Below are 14,859 nucleotides of genomic sequence, written 5' to 3'. Positions count from 1 at the left end.
TTACAATACAAACATACAATGTCAAAGTTAAATATCTTTTGTTAAGCTGGTTAACACCGAGCTAATGTATCGGTAAAATGCTTACGTCGTTATCAGCTCGCCGTCGAGTGGCTACCTGAAATTCGACACGTGTTTACATTGAATAAAACTTATAGTGTAAGAGCGTGTGTATAAAAATATTGACAGTCGGTTCCATAATACTACTTACATTTACATTCGAATACGAATACATATTGAATAATTGCGAAAATTAAATAAATGATTGAAAAATTAATAATAATACGTCTAAGTTATACTTTTTGAATTGCAAAAAAAAATACATGAACGATTGAAGAATAAATAACCCAGGTCCCACTGCGTAATAAAAACAACGCATTTATTTGAACATTTAAAACTTTGAAAACTGTTACAATGCGTATAAGAAAAATAGAAAAACGATGGACCAGAGCTATTTTACAATGTTGTTCCTATAGGCGACATAAAAATTGTTGTTAGAGATTGTGCCGTTGACTCTTTGAGTATGTCAATAATTTGCTTGCTTGTGTTACTTGCGAGAATTACGAGTGACGGGCATGTTATTGTTTCATATGCTGATAGTGCGTTTCTCGGTGGCCCGTGTACTTTGCCTTTATGATTCTTGTTACCGTGTTGCGATAATTAAATGATTGCGTCATATCCTCCTCGCCACATGCTTGACGTCTGGGAAGCGTAGAGTTTGCCCGTAGGTAGGGTTGTATCATGTCCCAGTGAAGATGCTTGGCGTTGTACGGAGTGTTTATCTGATCGACTCAATAATGGTATCCTAGCCTTCTGCTCTGCTTTAATGCTGCGGTGCCCACGCTTTCAGTCTCGTGGCATAACCGATATGTTCCCAAATGCGCTTGAGAAAAAAAAAAAATGCTGCCGTTAATTGCGTTACACAAACTGAGTGGTTTTGCAGTGCGTTGCTAACATCCACCGGTGTAAACTTATGATGCGGTCGCCTTAGTCGAGGAGCGTTTCCTTTTGTACTAAGTTTCGAGTGTTGATGAGCTATATTCACGACTGCGATGTGCCTGCGGACCCATGATGCAAGGCTAAATCACAGTGTCGTGTGCCTCATATTTGCTACGGCTAAGTTCGTTGTCGTTGCAGTGAGCCTGGCTTTATTGGTACCTTGCGAGCTGCTGCGCTGCCATTTTTCGCTGGCGATAGCGGCTGTAGCTGAGTGAAATGCTTGCTTGACGCGTTATCGTTGTTTACAAAATAATGTCGATTATTTACAGTTTACGAAAAATATCGGTTACTTACAGTGTATATAAAATGTTTCGGCACAGCACTATATATATAATCACTTAGAGTCTTTAGGGAGGCAAAATGTAAAAAAAAATGTAACAGAAAAACTATGTTATGTAAAAGAAAGATAAACAAATTAAAACTAACTTAATGTAGTCCGCGAGTCGTTCGTAACTGCTCCACACCAAGGAATTCGCTGCGTGTTCGTTTGTTGCCCTAGTTACCGCGAGTTCATCGACTTGATTTACGTGGTAAAATTCCTTTACCAAATGTAGTTTTTTTGACAGAACGAGATCACCAATTTGTGGAATGACCTGTGTTCTGAATTCTTGACAGAGCGGGGGTCACCAATATGTGGAATGACCCGTGCTCAGAATTCCTTGACAGAGCGGGGTCACCAATTTATAGGATAACCCGTGCTCAGGATTCCTTGACAGAGCGGGGTCACCAATTTATGGGTTAACCCGTGCTCAGGATTCCCTGACAGAGCGGGGTCACCAATTTATGGGTGATGTGACCCATGCTCTGGATTCCTGGATTTTAATATACAGAAAAAAAAATCTAAAGTATCGAAGCCATGTGTGGATTCGTAAGCGGTAAGGGGTTAAGTGCCATCTTTTCTGCAGGCGACTTTTACGTCTATCATAACGTTGGAGGTGACATTTCAGAACAACCATCTTGTCCCATGGTGTTTTATAGTCAAAATCAAAATCAATAATTCATTTATATCAAGTAGGCTCAGTATACAAGCACTTTTGATACGTCAGTTGACTATTTGTAAAGATTCTACCACCGGTTCGGAAGGCAGATTCTGCTGAGAAGAAACCGGCAAGAAACTCAACAGTTGCTATTTTTAAAAAAAATCATACAATAATATTATAATTGATGACAACATTACAATTTCTTATAGTTTTACTTCCTGTGTGAAGGTGGAAGCTGATCCAACGGCCTCCAAGCAACTTTATCATTAAAGAACTCATCGATGGTGTAGTAACCTCGACTAAGCAAATGTTTTTAACACATTGCTTAAAGCTATGCATTGGCAGGTCCATCACAGTCTTGGGGATCTTGTTATAGAAGAGTACACCCAAACCTACAAAAGATTTTTTTACTCTTTGGAGACGATATGCAGAAATAACTAACTTATGCACGTGTCTAGTAAGACGTGGGTTTAAAACTCCTTTTCGTTTGTACAAATTAATATTTTGTCTTACATAGATTATGCTGTTATATATACATACTTATTGACAGGCTACTGTTAGTATACCTATTTCTTTAAACTTTAGTCCTACCTTAAGTTCTTCATTCTCCTGGAAGAGGTCCGGCGGCTCGTCGGGCACCAGTCCTATCCCGTTGAGCGAGGAGGAGGCGGGCACTCCCCGCGCGCGCGCACGACTGTCCCACGTGTCGCCCGTGCCGCGGACTACGCGCATCACCTTCAACACGAGTACTTGTTTACACCAAAGATCATTTTATACTATAGACTAGCGGACCCGGTCAAGCTTCGCTTTGACTTATGTGCATTTCTTCCCTACTCTACCCTGCGCCTTGCCTACCCTACCCTACTCCTCCCTACTCCTAACCCTTGACTCTTAAACGTTTGTAAGGGAAATAGAAACCTTTTAAACCTTCCCTATACCTCCACAAATATTTCAAGACCAAGATAAGATAAATCCGTTCAGCCGTTCTCGAGTTTTAGCGAGACTAACGAACAGCAATTCATTTTTATATATATGTATAGATATGTTACGTGCCCACAAAATAATTTCTAAAAGTGATCCGAATTTAGCACATTCACGCACTCCATTGAGCGCACATATGCACAATTTTGTGTTTACTTACATTATATATGTACCTATATATAGTTTTTACACTTCCTAAACTCACAACTCGACAATGTAAACAAAATTTAAGTATTATAGCCGACAGGCGTTTTAGCTCGTATTGTCAAAAACATATTTAAAAACTAAAATTTTTATGTAATTACGTCTTGAAAAAAATACGATTTCTTTTTCAGTCTGCACATTTGTATGCCTAGTTTTATTAGGCTAGTGCCCTATCTCTCTATGATGTAAACATCATCATCATCATCAACTGGTCCAGTCGATTTTCCAATTCTAGCACTTCTCTATGCCTTTTTTGATTATTAGATACTTACTAAAGAGCGAGGCATTGTTATATCTATGAAAAACTTTTTATTCTGACAATAATTACCTTCGGCAGAAAAACTAACAACACAGTAGTGGAGGTTGACAACTGCGTTCTGATGAATCCGAGGAGATATTTTATATCAGGACCAGCTCGTGGCAGGATTAGTAAACTGAAAAACAAGTTAACACTTTACTTATAGATATTAGTCAGACAATTAAGGACAAACAAGAAATAAAAAGAATTTATGAAGAAGCTTGGTTTGCATTGCATAAGCCAGCTCATACATTAGGTATCACTAGCAATATTTGTAACTACAAAGAGAAAAAACAAATTTTATATTAATTTAAAAATCCTGACTGAAAACAAACTGAATTTTGTTTACAGGATTATTTTTAAACCAGGTCATCTTAATGAAAGAAAAATAATTATTGCACTTAAAACTTTTTATACAAAACAAATAAACCATAAAAAATACAAAATTAATTTATTTCAAGTAGGCTCAGTTTACAAGCACTTTTGACACGTAAGTTGACTATTTGTAAAGATTTTACCACTGGTTCGGAAGGCAGGTTCTTAGAAGAAACTGGCAAGAACAACAGTTGCTTTTTTTAAAAAAAAAAATACAGAATAACATTGATAGTACATTGGTAATTTAATCCGTAATGTTTAGCGAAAATCAGATCTTTAAAATCTTTACTACAGCAGCTGCAGCATTGAAATAACTGATTCAAGGTAGAAAAATTCTAAAAACCCGTAAATAAAATATAATTTGGTCATCCTAAGGATTTTTTCAAAATTAAGCAAATTAGTTTTTCACACTACTTTTATAAATTGTATTTTATTTGTTTTGTAGAAGAAGTGTTGACTGTAATAATTATTTTTTTTAATTAAGACGAACGGTTTAAAAAAATGTATAAAACTGAAGTGTCCTATTATTTTAAAAACTTGTAAACTTATCGAGGTTTCTAAATTGATATAAAACTTGTGTATACTCTTTGTAGTAACAGTTGTTGCTGGTAAAAATGTATGGTAGGTACTGAATTTTCAATACAAGAAAAAAAATTATACTGTGTGTCCTAGATATACAGGATACCGAGGACCGTGAGGGATACTTACTGAAATGCAATCATGAGCGAGTTGACAGTGAAGATATTGTAGATGGCGATAGAGATGAGCCGCGCCTCGTTGTACAGACTCTCCGCGTGGCGCACCCTGTAGCACACCCTCACACCCCACAGCAGGAACAGGATCTCTCCTGGAACAGTTATTTATTAGTAAGTAACGAGTCAGCTGATTATGAGCCTTATTAGAAGGCTCAGTCACTCGGGCGTTGGAGCGAGCTATGCTTGGAGTTTCTCTACGTGATCGAATCAGGAATGACGAGATCCGCAGATGAACCAGTCACTGACATAGCTCAACAAGACGCGATGCTGTAGTGGCAATGGGCAGGGCACATAGTTCGAAGAGCCGATGGACGTTGGGGTCCCAAGGTGCCAAACACAACTTCTTGGCACTCAATTCAAGTAGTCGCATTTTCAAATTCAACCTTAAACTAAATCCTTAAGGTTGAATTTGCTCTGAATTTGGGATTTCATTGAATATTGGACTAGATTTAAAGGCCTTTATGTATAATTTTCTTTATCAATAATTCTAAAATTCCAATTCAAAAGCAAAATTGGCCAGTTTTTAAGTGAAATCTTCTACATGATTGTGCGTCGTCCATCGGCTGATATGATGAAGTAACGAGTACGAAGCCTCAATAGCAGGAATATTGGTTATATTTATATATGTGTTACAATTACGTCTGACTTATATAATATTTTTCTACAACCATAAAATAAATTAGAGAAAATTATAAAGCATAAAATTTTTTATGAAAAGTAACAGTATGTTCTTACCTAGATTTTTCAATTAATAATTCTTTTGTCGCCGTGCTATAACCCTTAAGTAAGAAATTAAACAAAATCGGAATCAAAATATATATTTATTTACTCCTTTTGTTTTCTTGTTTTGATTCTACATCGGTAGTTTAAAAAATCGAGTGTGCTATAGGGTAATTCCAGGATAGATGCCCCAGTGGGATAGATGACTTGATTTTTATTTCACTATGTTAGGAGCACTGTAGGAGTTAAATTTTACTGTAAGTAACGAGTCCTCCCCCTGCAAACCTTAGTGTCGGGAGGAATTTCGACCGGAGTGCATGCATTTCGTCTGTGTGAGTAAAAATGTTCCGCGGTGAGACGACAAAAGGCGCCAAAATAAGATTCGTAAGTTCTTTCAACAGTGTAATTTTTCTCTCGCTTATAATTTTATTTTTTTTTCTATTTGTCTGCTTGCATTGAAGATTAGCCTATATAAAGTGATAGATTTTATAGTAATTGAAACTCAACTTTTGTTTTTATTGATAAGGGATCTATCCCCTACAAAAAGTATAGTTGCCCCGTTTTTTATTAGGATAGATGCCCCTAAGGGCAACTATCCCCAACTGTTTATTATAAGTGTTGTGTTGTTGCAGGAGAGCAAAATGCCTCGTAAATATAATAGGAAACAGGGTGTTGTCCCTCGTACTGTAACCTAGACCGAAGACAGTATGCTAGCAGCGTTTGAAGAGATGAAAAAGGGAGAGAAAGGCGTAAATCAGATTTCTAGAATATAAGGAATACCATTTAAAATATTAAGACGAAGATTTGCCGTTAACAGCAATTCTTATTTTTAAAGTTACTGTATGTGTTGTTGTTTTAAATTTGAATTACTTTTACTTTGTATTGTATTGCATCATATCATTGTAGTTACTGTCTGGCATAATTATTACTGAAAAAAATTATATTTATCCAGCATTTTTTTTTATTTGTTTTATGAAAACATGCTGTAATAACAAAAAACGACTCGTGGCTCTTACATTCAAATCAGGAGAAGCTGGATTTCCGCTGGACCAAACAGCAATTCGTCAGTTAGCATACCAGTTTGCTAAAAAGCTACAGCTAAAGTATAACTTTGACAAAGATGGCCAAGAAATGAAAATGAAAGTTATATAAAACACCATAAAGACTGATTATAATAATATAGTTGTTTGATTTCAGAACAAACCAATTACAATGTTCAATCTAAGTCGCCAATCCCCACTAAGGGCACCTATCCTCAGAAGATTTTTCATGATAAGTCTTCTATCCGCCACAGTAGGCGTCTATCCCGTTTTTTAGAGGTCCATAAAATTACAATTTACACAAAATCTACACAGTCTATATCAGAAAGATTCAGATAATATAGAACATTAAGAAATATATTTAATATCTCCCAAAGAACGCAATGCTCTAAGATTATAAAATTCGGAGTTATTTAGCATTTTCGAAAAGTGGGGCATCTATCCTGGACTTACCCTAGACCACACAACTGAAGTATTAAAACGCCATCTATGGAGTCTTCGGTATAACTGTCGCAACAAGCGCTTGAAGTGTATAAAAAAGGATTGTTTCAAAGTTCTCAAATATCGCCATCTACTGGTAGTTTAAAATATCGATCACTATTTAGTATGCCTGTAGATGACACTACGCATTTTAAGTTTACCCGATTACACTTTTCGGTAACGCATTCACCTTGGGTAGTACAATTTTTACTTCAAAACTATAAAAGTGTAATGATGTTATCAATAGGCTAGTCGACACTTTTTTTTAAAATTGTTCATTATCGTTCTACTAGTTCTAAAATAAATTATCATATATTTTTAAGACATAAAAACTTCAATTTTTAAATATTTTTTTTAACCTTACTAGTACTTTTTATCAAGTAAGTCATACTTAATTGTTTGCATTTTTAAATTAAGTACAATATCGCTATGTCCACATTATTAATACTCCCTAAATAAAATAGTATCGTCGACTCAAAATTGTTTAAGAATAAGGAATACAATAAATCACACACAACACGCAATTGTTGTGAAACTTCTCATGATACACATTTTTTTTCATAAAAAAAACCTTTCATGAAATACAACGTTTGTATTTTCAATTAAACTTAAATGCTACGTTTGTATTCTAATATTTTTCTTAAATACTAGATTTCTTAAATCAAAATAATGAGAAATAATAAATAACTATCTAACATAACAATAATGTGGTATTATAAAAGAATAATTTATCCTTAAAAAAATATTGATTTAAATAAGGATTTACCTGCAACATCCAACATACAGCATTATCATAACAATTTAAATATAATAATTGACTTTTAGTTTTAAATTAAGAGTAATTCAATTAACATAATGTTTAATAGGAACTGATAATTCAATGAATTTTAGTTAGTGATAACATATATAATTTGTACTCTGTTTAACAACTAATTAAAGATAATTAATGACAACACTTTTTGACTACAAATATCTAACTAAAAACCAAAATATTTTTAGTTTGCGCGAGGAGCCAACGGCTAGTTAAATCTCTGTTTAACTTTTACGCCCTAGGTTCATTCCTTCAAGTTATGTGCAATATCATTCCACATAACTTATATGTTTGAGATCCTGAGTTCAATTCCCATATCCTAAAGAAGATTTTTGATGTCCCTAAAGATTTGCACCAACTCCTCCAAGGCAGTAGCGACGCGGGTATTGGTCGCAAGTAATGCTCTGAGGGTCGATGTCTCAGCGCTCGGGGCGGGACGGCCCGGTGCCGATCCGGTCTGCCTCCGGCCCTGTCCTTGTCTGTGTGTGGTGGATTCTTGTCGATCTGAAAATACAGAAAATACTTTTTTGAAATGATGTTTTTTATATATACGTCCTATATTCGATTTTGACGGCCTTTGTGGCGTAGTGGTATGCGCGGCGGATTTACAAAACAGAGGTCCTGGGTTCAAACCCAGGCTGATGCGATTAAGGTTTTCATCCAAGCACTTAAACTTAATTGTACACCGGCCTTTGGCCTGGGGTTTGTAATATGGCCTCCGCCCGTAGCTACTACGGCTGGCCATTTTACCCAAGCACACAAAATAAGCGGCCTCTGGCCGCGCGCTTGATTGTACCCCGGCCTTCGGCCGGAGGTTTGTTATGGGGACTCAAACCGTGGCTTCAGCTGAGCATTTGAAAGAAAATATATTTACTACATTGTGCCACACATCACAATTATTTAAGAATACCCTGCGATATGTGGCATTTCAACCAAGCAAATAAAAAGCGCGGCCTCCAGCCACGCGCCTTTATTGTACACCGGCTTTCGGCCGGGGGTTTGTGATAGGGCCTCCGACCGTGGCTTCGGTTGGGCACTTTACCCAAGCATATATAACGTGCGAACCTTGGCCGCGCGTTTGATTGTACCATAAAATATGTATTTTAAATTATGTACCATAAAATATCTCTGTGCCAAATATCATCAAGAGGGAGTAGTGACACTGCGATCAAGTTATAAACATCGATACTTGTTAAGTTACTTAAAATTTTGTATCAAAACCTTCTATAAATATAACAAAATATAAAATAAAAAAGTCATTGAGATCAGTTGAGTTTTTCTCAAGTATGTTGTGATAAAGAGAAATAAGATTATTTTTTTATACTGCATATTAGCAGTGGCGTGAATAAGGTTGTCCATCAGGTCAATAGTTGATTACTAGTAATAAAATTAAGCAAACTGGAAAAATCTGGGTATGCAGTACTTTAATGCATGTATGAAGTGCACGCCACTGCATTTAGTATCAAACATTCTGCACTATAATATCTAATATTCTCTTTTTAAACTAAATTACATCAAAGTCAAAAGGAACTAAAATTTATTAAAGTAAATAAATCTAACTAAATAAAAAGAAATAAAAAAAATAAAAACCCAAGTTTTTGAGTTATATCAAGATGGCGCCCATAGAGCAACTATGACATGACAATTGACAGCAAACGTCAAATCGATTACTGCATTGAAAGCGTCTTATATCCGCCATTATTACCCTTAATATTGTTGCATTACAACAATATTAATACATACAATTTTGAAATACATACCAACTCCTTTTTAAGATAACAAGTAGGCTTAGTTTACAAGCACTTTTGAAATGTCAGGTTATTCAATGGTTATTTATTATTAGCAATTGAAAAATAATATAAACAAGTGTCTGTAATCAGTTATACTAACATCTCTGCCGCCTTAAATTTCTTGCTCTTGCAGACATAGATTGCTGCGGCGTTCCTGCAAATAATAGGAAAGAATTGTTTGACAAATCTTCAATGTGAATAAAATAAAGGAGATGGTATAAAATTGTATGGAGCCCAGGATCAGTCATTGTACCCTAGCGGAAATAAAAGAAGATATATTTTTTATCTATTTTTGATTATACAAATCTACGAATTTACTTTAATTATTTCGAAATAATATTCATTATCTCCCAAGAAATGCAACATTATTAAGGGTAATACCGGCGGATAGACGACGTTATCAATGCAGTAATTGAGTTGACGTTTGCTGTCAATTGTCATGTCATAGGTGCTCTATGGGCGCCATCTTGATATAACTCAAAACTTGGGTTTAATGATACGGGGTACAAGAGTGGACCTGAAATGGACCATCTCCTTTACCATTCATATTGTTCTTTCAACCAAATTAAGAAAAATCGGCCCAGCCGGGTATCGAACCCAGAACCTCCGTCTCGTAAATGCACCGCGCATATCAGTGCGCCACAGAAGCCGACAAAAAGCACATTGAACATCTAAATACTTACTATTTATCAGTAGTTCTTCCACAACTTCCTCTCCCTCAAATGGTAACATTACCTCTTCAATAGGTGTCTCAGATTGGGGCACATCCTCACTTGTAGGTGTCTCAGAACGGGGCATATCCTCACATGGAAGTGCCTCAGATTTGGGCATATTCGCACTTGGAGTAGTCTCAGATTGGATCACCTCCACATCACTTTCTTGGATGTCACTTTCTTGTAGTACCTCCACAACCACAGGAGGCTGAGGAGGAGGAGCCTACAAAGTTTTTTTTAAAATAAAATTGTATACATGCTAGAAATACAGCGGTTTAATGTTTTTACCTTTTGTTTGGTACTTACTTACATGAAGAAACATACTGCAATATAAATGAATATAAATAACTAAATTATCTTTTGAGCAGTGGCGTGCATATGGTTGTCGATCAGGGTACGCACTAGTATGAAAATTGAGCAAACTGGAGAAATCTTTATTTAATAAGCATTAAGATAGCTCTTAGGGTATGCAGTACCTTAATGTGTGTATGAAGTGTACGGCACTGCTTTTGATTAAATTGATACATTAATTATTAGGTATTATGATCATGTATTTACTTTATAATACTCGCTGTTGATATATATTTCTTTTCATTTTTTACAAGTTAGCCCTTGACTACAATTTAACCTAATTGTAAGAGATGATGCAATCTAAGATGGAAGCGGGCTACCTTGTTAGGAGGTGGATGAAAATCCACACTCCTTTTGGTTTGGTTATTGATAATAACGAAAGTAATTATTGCGGTAGGGGTAAGTATTTTCAGACTGCACTTTTGTGTACATAATTTTAGATTTAAGTAAACAAATGTTCACATCAGTTTTACAAAATATGAAGAGAAAACTTTCCTTCTCCACTTATTTAGTTCTCCCACCCTAGCCAAATTATTAAAATAGTGTAGTGACTAAAAGCCAAACCTGAATTCCTCGCAAATTCTCAGCAGCAACTCGGTCTATGAAGGACATAACCCTGAACTCCAGCCCTGTTAGAGGTACAAGCCTGCTTGATCTATCTCCTATGTTGTTGCCTCGACGTCTGATGTCAGCAGCCTTACTCTTTGTTTTTGCTTTGTACTCAATCCAATACTATAAGGAGATAATATTTGATTAAATATTAGTGTAGCAATGATAGCCCAGTGGATATGACCTCTGCCTTCGATTCCAGAGGGTGTGGGTTCGAATCAGGTACGGGACATGCACCTCCAACTTTTCAGTCGTGTGCATTTTAAGTAATTAAATATCACATGTCTCAAACGGTGAATGAAAAATATAGTGAGGAAACTTGCATACCATAGAATTTTCTCAATTCTCTGTGTGTCGTGAAGTCTGCCAATCAGCATTGGGCCAGCGTGGTGGACTATTGGCCTAACCCCTCTGATTCTGAGAGGAGACTCGAGCTCAGCAGTGAGCGAAATATGGGTTTGATGATGATGGAATATTAGTAAGGTGATTTAATATTTTCTCAATGTATTTCAACTAATTATTTTGCTAATAAACTCAGTGGTTATAAAAATCATCTTAGTTTATCAACAATTCATAAAAGTTTCAATTAGATATGTGTAATTATTACATTCTACTACTGGCTCACAAGGTCCTATGTTGGAGTCTTAGGTCAAGCTGTGAAATACTAAGCTTATCTTTCTAGATAGTATCAGTAAAAATTCTCAGCTAAATTGGTGGAATTATATTGTATATGTTATATACCCCCTGAAATTATATTATATATGTCACAAGCATGTCGAATCTAAGGCGAACAAAAGGGGCTAATTGTCTTTATTTCATTTAGTCAACAAAAGTAATTTAATAAATAAACAATTAATACCTAAATATTGTCTACGATGTAGAGTTGTGTTCAGGAAGTGTATAATATACATAAATATATATTGTAAGTAAACGCAAAATTGTGCATTGTGGAGAAGCTAATTTTAGATCACTTTTTGTAGTGATTTTCTAGGCACATAACATATCTAATAGTAACAAAATCATTGGTAACACCGCCAACTAGTGCTTCAGAGCGCATGTTAATCATTAATTATTCACCCTTACTCCTAATTCACCTAAGCCCTTAGCCCGCTCGCCTGCATTGCAGCAGCATGGTGTGTTTAAACTTCATATCCCCTCTTCTGTAAGGAGAGAGGTCTAGTCCTGTAATAAGCTTTAAAAATAGGCTGAAATTTATGGCTAGTTTGTTGATGACACTCTCATGTTATGTGGGCGACAGGGGAAAGACTGTGCGGGTGTGAAATCGTGCGTGCGGGGAAGTGAGGTGAAAGAAGAAAGAAAGAAAATAAATTTATTCAAATTTAAAAGTTACAAACAGTATCCTTCCCTAAAGACAGCATGTCTGTCTGTAACCCTTAAAAAAGAAAGGGTGTACAGCTCAGCATATGCCGTGTACTATATACAAGCATAATACACAGCACTGATTTTCAGCTGAGACCCGTGTGAAGCCACAGCTAACATAAAAATAAAAAATGTGTGCAAATTCAAGTGAATTAAATTCAATTAGAAGCAGCGAATATTTTTCAAAATAATAATTAAGTATTAATTAAACTACAAATGTAAAGATATATAATGTGATTTATATATAATGTGATAGATATATAAGGTGCATCAGTCGTGGATTTTTCATTCATCGCTACACGCCCTACGGCCCGCGGGGACCATGGCGAGTGTTTCGAAGGAATATACCAAGCTACAGCTTAACTTACTCGGCGCCATTCCGGTGCAGTCTTACGTATTCCTCCACCACAAATCGCATTCAGTTTATGGGCCACAGCTTCCCAGGCTTGTTTTGCAGCCACGCACGCAAGAGGCCCTCCATTTCGACCCATTACAAAGTTGGGGTGCGTCTCAGCAAATTTGACTAATAATTCGAGCTGCCGCTCACTGACTCGTCGTCCAGGCATCTTAAAAGGTTAAGATTAGAGGTAAATGTGTAAGTACCATTACTTATTGTACTTTACATTTCACCAGAACAACTATTTTTAATAAGTTGACACGGCTACCAAGATGTATCTTTTTATGTCAATAATAACTTGATAATTCAACTAATAATTTTGCAAAAATTATTATTAAATAATAACTTACTTACTTTTTATTCATCAAATAGAACACAATTACAAAGAAAAGCTATAAAAGTAAACAAATTTTGAATTTATCGCAATTCGCAAACGCCGGTACCCAAACGCCAAAACAAAACATTGACATCACAGATTATATACTACTTATAGACATTAATTTACTCTTTGACATTGACTATCACCACAGATCACTATAAATTAGTAAAAATAAAAAATAACACAGAGTTGAGAGTAGGTACATAGTAAGTAATCTTTGGTACAGACCAAAGAATATATTATACTCCAAGGACAAGAAGTAAATTACTAAAAATTTACGTTTCAGGGAGTGCAGTTTGAACTGAGACAGTGTCGATTACTAACTCTATGTTTACCCGTGCATAAGACGAAATTTTATAAACATTCTTTCGTTGTGCAAGCCGTTAAGTTATGGAATGCTCTCCCTTTAAACATACGGCAATCAAAGACACTGGACATTTTTAAAAATGCCGTAAAGTCTCATTATCTGGTGCAGTAAAGACGATCTGTATATATTATTTCTTTTCAATATAAGGTATTTATTAGTATATTTTGATATGTATTTTACTCATTATTGTAGGTATTTGTGTAATATTGTTTATGTAATAAGATGTAAATTATTTGTATGTATGTGTATTACTAATACTATGGTTATTTTTGTTTTACGCCACCTGCTGATGTCCTTAAGTTTTCCTAAACCGAAGGTTGCCTGGAAGAAATCGCTACTTAGCGATAAGGCCGCCTTTTGTATGCTGTTCTCTTCCTAATTTGTTTTTTATTTCACTTGTTTTTGTCTTTGTGGTGTGCAAATAAAGTATATTTATCTTTATCTTTATTAAATCTACATATACGAAAACGTTGGACATAGCACAGCGACATTATTTCCGCAAACAAAATATTTAACGCAAAAAGGTGTATTTTATCTAGTCGCATTTAATAAGCATATTAAAAATCTTAATGTTTATTTAAAATTAAATGTGCCTATTTCTTAAAATGTGTAACGCAGCCGTACACTGGACGATATTTTAGGTATATACTACGAATTTACGGAACTTATTGCTAGACCAAGAGCATGTGCCAGACATACTACATTTTTAACCGACTTCCAGAAAGTAGGAGGTTCTTTGTTCGGTTTTATGTAAGTTTTTTCTTTCTTTTATGAAGACTGAAAGTTTCTCAGCCCGTGCTCTTACTCTTACTCGTGTGCGTCTCAATGTCATGGCTCGTCAAAAGTATAAAACATAATTTTTTGATGTTTTCTAAAGGATAGGTACTTATCATGAGGAATGTATCCTTAACATGAGGAATGTAGGATATTATGTATCCGGTCTGTAGTCGCCAGACCATTAGCTTCGTGGCAATCCTTCGTTAGACGGCTAAAGGTCTTTAATTAAAAGCTGTAAACGGTAGTTTTCGAAGTAGCTACCTACCTACATGATTTCTCTACAAGACGAGAACAATATTTACAGCTATTCTACTATTATTAATTCCAGTCAGTAAAATGACAAGTGTCAACTGTCATCTAGGAAGTAGCAGTAGGAACTAATAATCGTAGAATATACGGTTGAGGAAGCCTTGAAACCTTAATCTGCTTTCATCCAAGTGTTAAATGCAATGTAGG

General features: G+C 35.6%; 2 protein-coding genes across 5 annotated transcripts in view; both read right to left on the bottom strand.

Annotated features, from left to right (window-relative positions):
- LOC112046521 (probable G-protein coupled receptor CG31760) overlaps positions 1 to 14,859 on the bottom strand; it is a 112,080-nt gene that overhangs the window by 12,287 nt on the left and 84,934 nt on the right. Inside the window, exons 14-16 of the mRNA XM_024083176.2 lie at positions 4,543 to 4,681; positions 3,490 to 3,595; positions 2,568 to 2,711 (exon numbers count right to left, since the gene is read on the bottom strand). Coding sequence (XP_023938944.2) covers positions 2,568 to 2,711; positions 3,490 to 3,595; positions 4,543 to 4,681 — 389 coding nt within the window. The remainder of the gene's footprint in view (positions 1 to 2,567; positions 2,712 to 3,489; positions 3,596 to 4,542; positions 4,682 to 14,859) is intronic.
- On the bottom strand, positions 7,570 to 13,368 carry LOC112046522 (uncharacterized). 4 transcript variants are annotated; one of them, XM_052887327.1, is made up of 6 exons: positions 13,235 to 13,368; positions 12,852 to 13,049; positions 11,059 to 11,226; positions 10,166 to 10,366; positions 9,531 to 9,584; positions 7,571 to 8,144 (listed from the first exon to the last, which is right to left on the bottom strand). In XM_052887327.1, exons 2-5 carry the CDS (start codon positions 13,047 to 13,049, stop codon positions 9,543 to 9,545), a joined length of 609 nt encoding a protein of 202 aa, XP_052743287.1. In that variant the 5' UTR covers positions 13,235 to 13,368; the 3' UTR covers positions 7,571 to 8,144; positions 9,531 to 9,542. The 4 variants fall into 4 exon arrangements, with proteins under 4 accessions (XP_023938948.2, XP_052743287.1, XP_052743286.1 ...); XM_052887326.1 differs by having other exon boundaries at positions 7,574 to 8,144; positions 10,114 to 10,366; positions 13,231 to 13,367; XM_024083177.2 differs by having other exon boundaries at positions 7,576 to 8,144; positions 10,114 to 10,366.

The sequence above is a fragment of the Bicyclus anynana genome, chromosome 19 (genome assembly GCF_947172395.1).
Source record: "Bicyclus anynana chromosome 19, ilBicAnyn1.1, whole genome shotgun sequence".
NCBI lineage: Eukaryota > Metazoa > Arthropoda > Insecta > Lepidoptera > Nymphalidae > Bicyclus > Bicyclus anynana.
Note: the sequence above shows the minus strand (reverse complement) of the source record. Positions and strands in the feature narration are given on the sequence as shown.

Bases quoted from the DNA above. Each gene is read 5' to 3' on its own strand.
- LOC112046522 (XM_024083177.2), bottom strand. From the start codon at position 13,049: ATGCCTGGACGACGAGTCAGTGAGCGGCAGCTCGAATTATTAGTCAAA. The intron at 11,227-12,851 runs GTAAGTTAAGCT...ATCTCCTTATAG, and splicing joins CTGCACCGGAATGGCGCCGA to TATTGGATTGAGTACAAAGC. The intron at 9,585-10,113 runs GTAAGTATTTAG...TATTATTTGCAG, and splicing joins GGAAGAACTACTGATAAATA to GAACGCCGCAGCAATCTATG.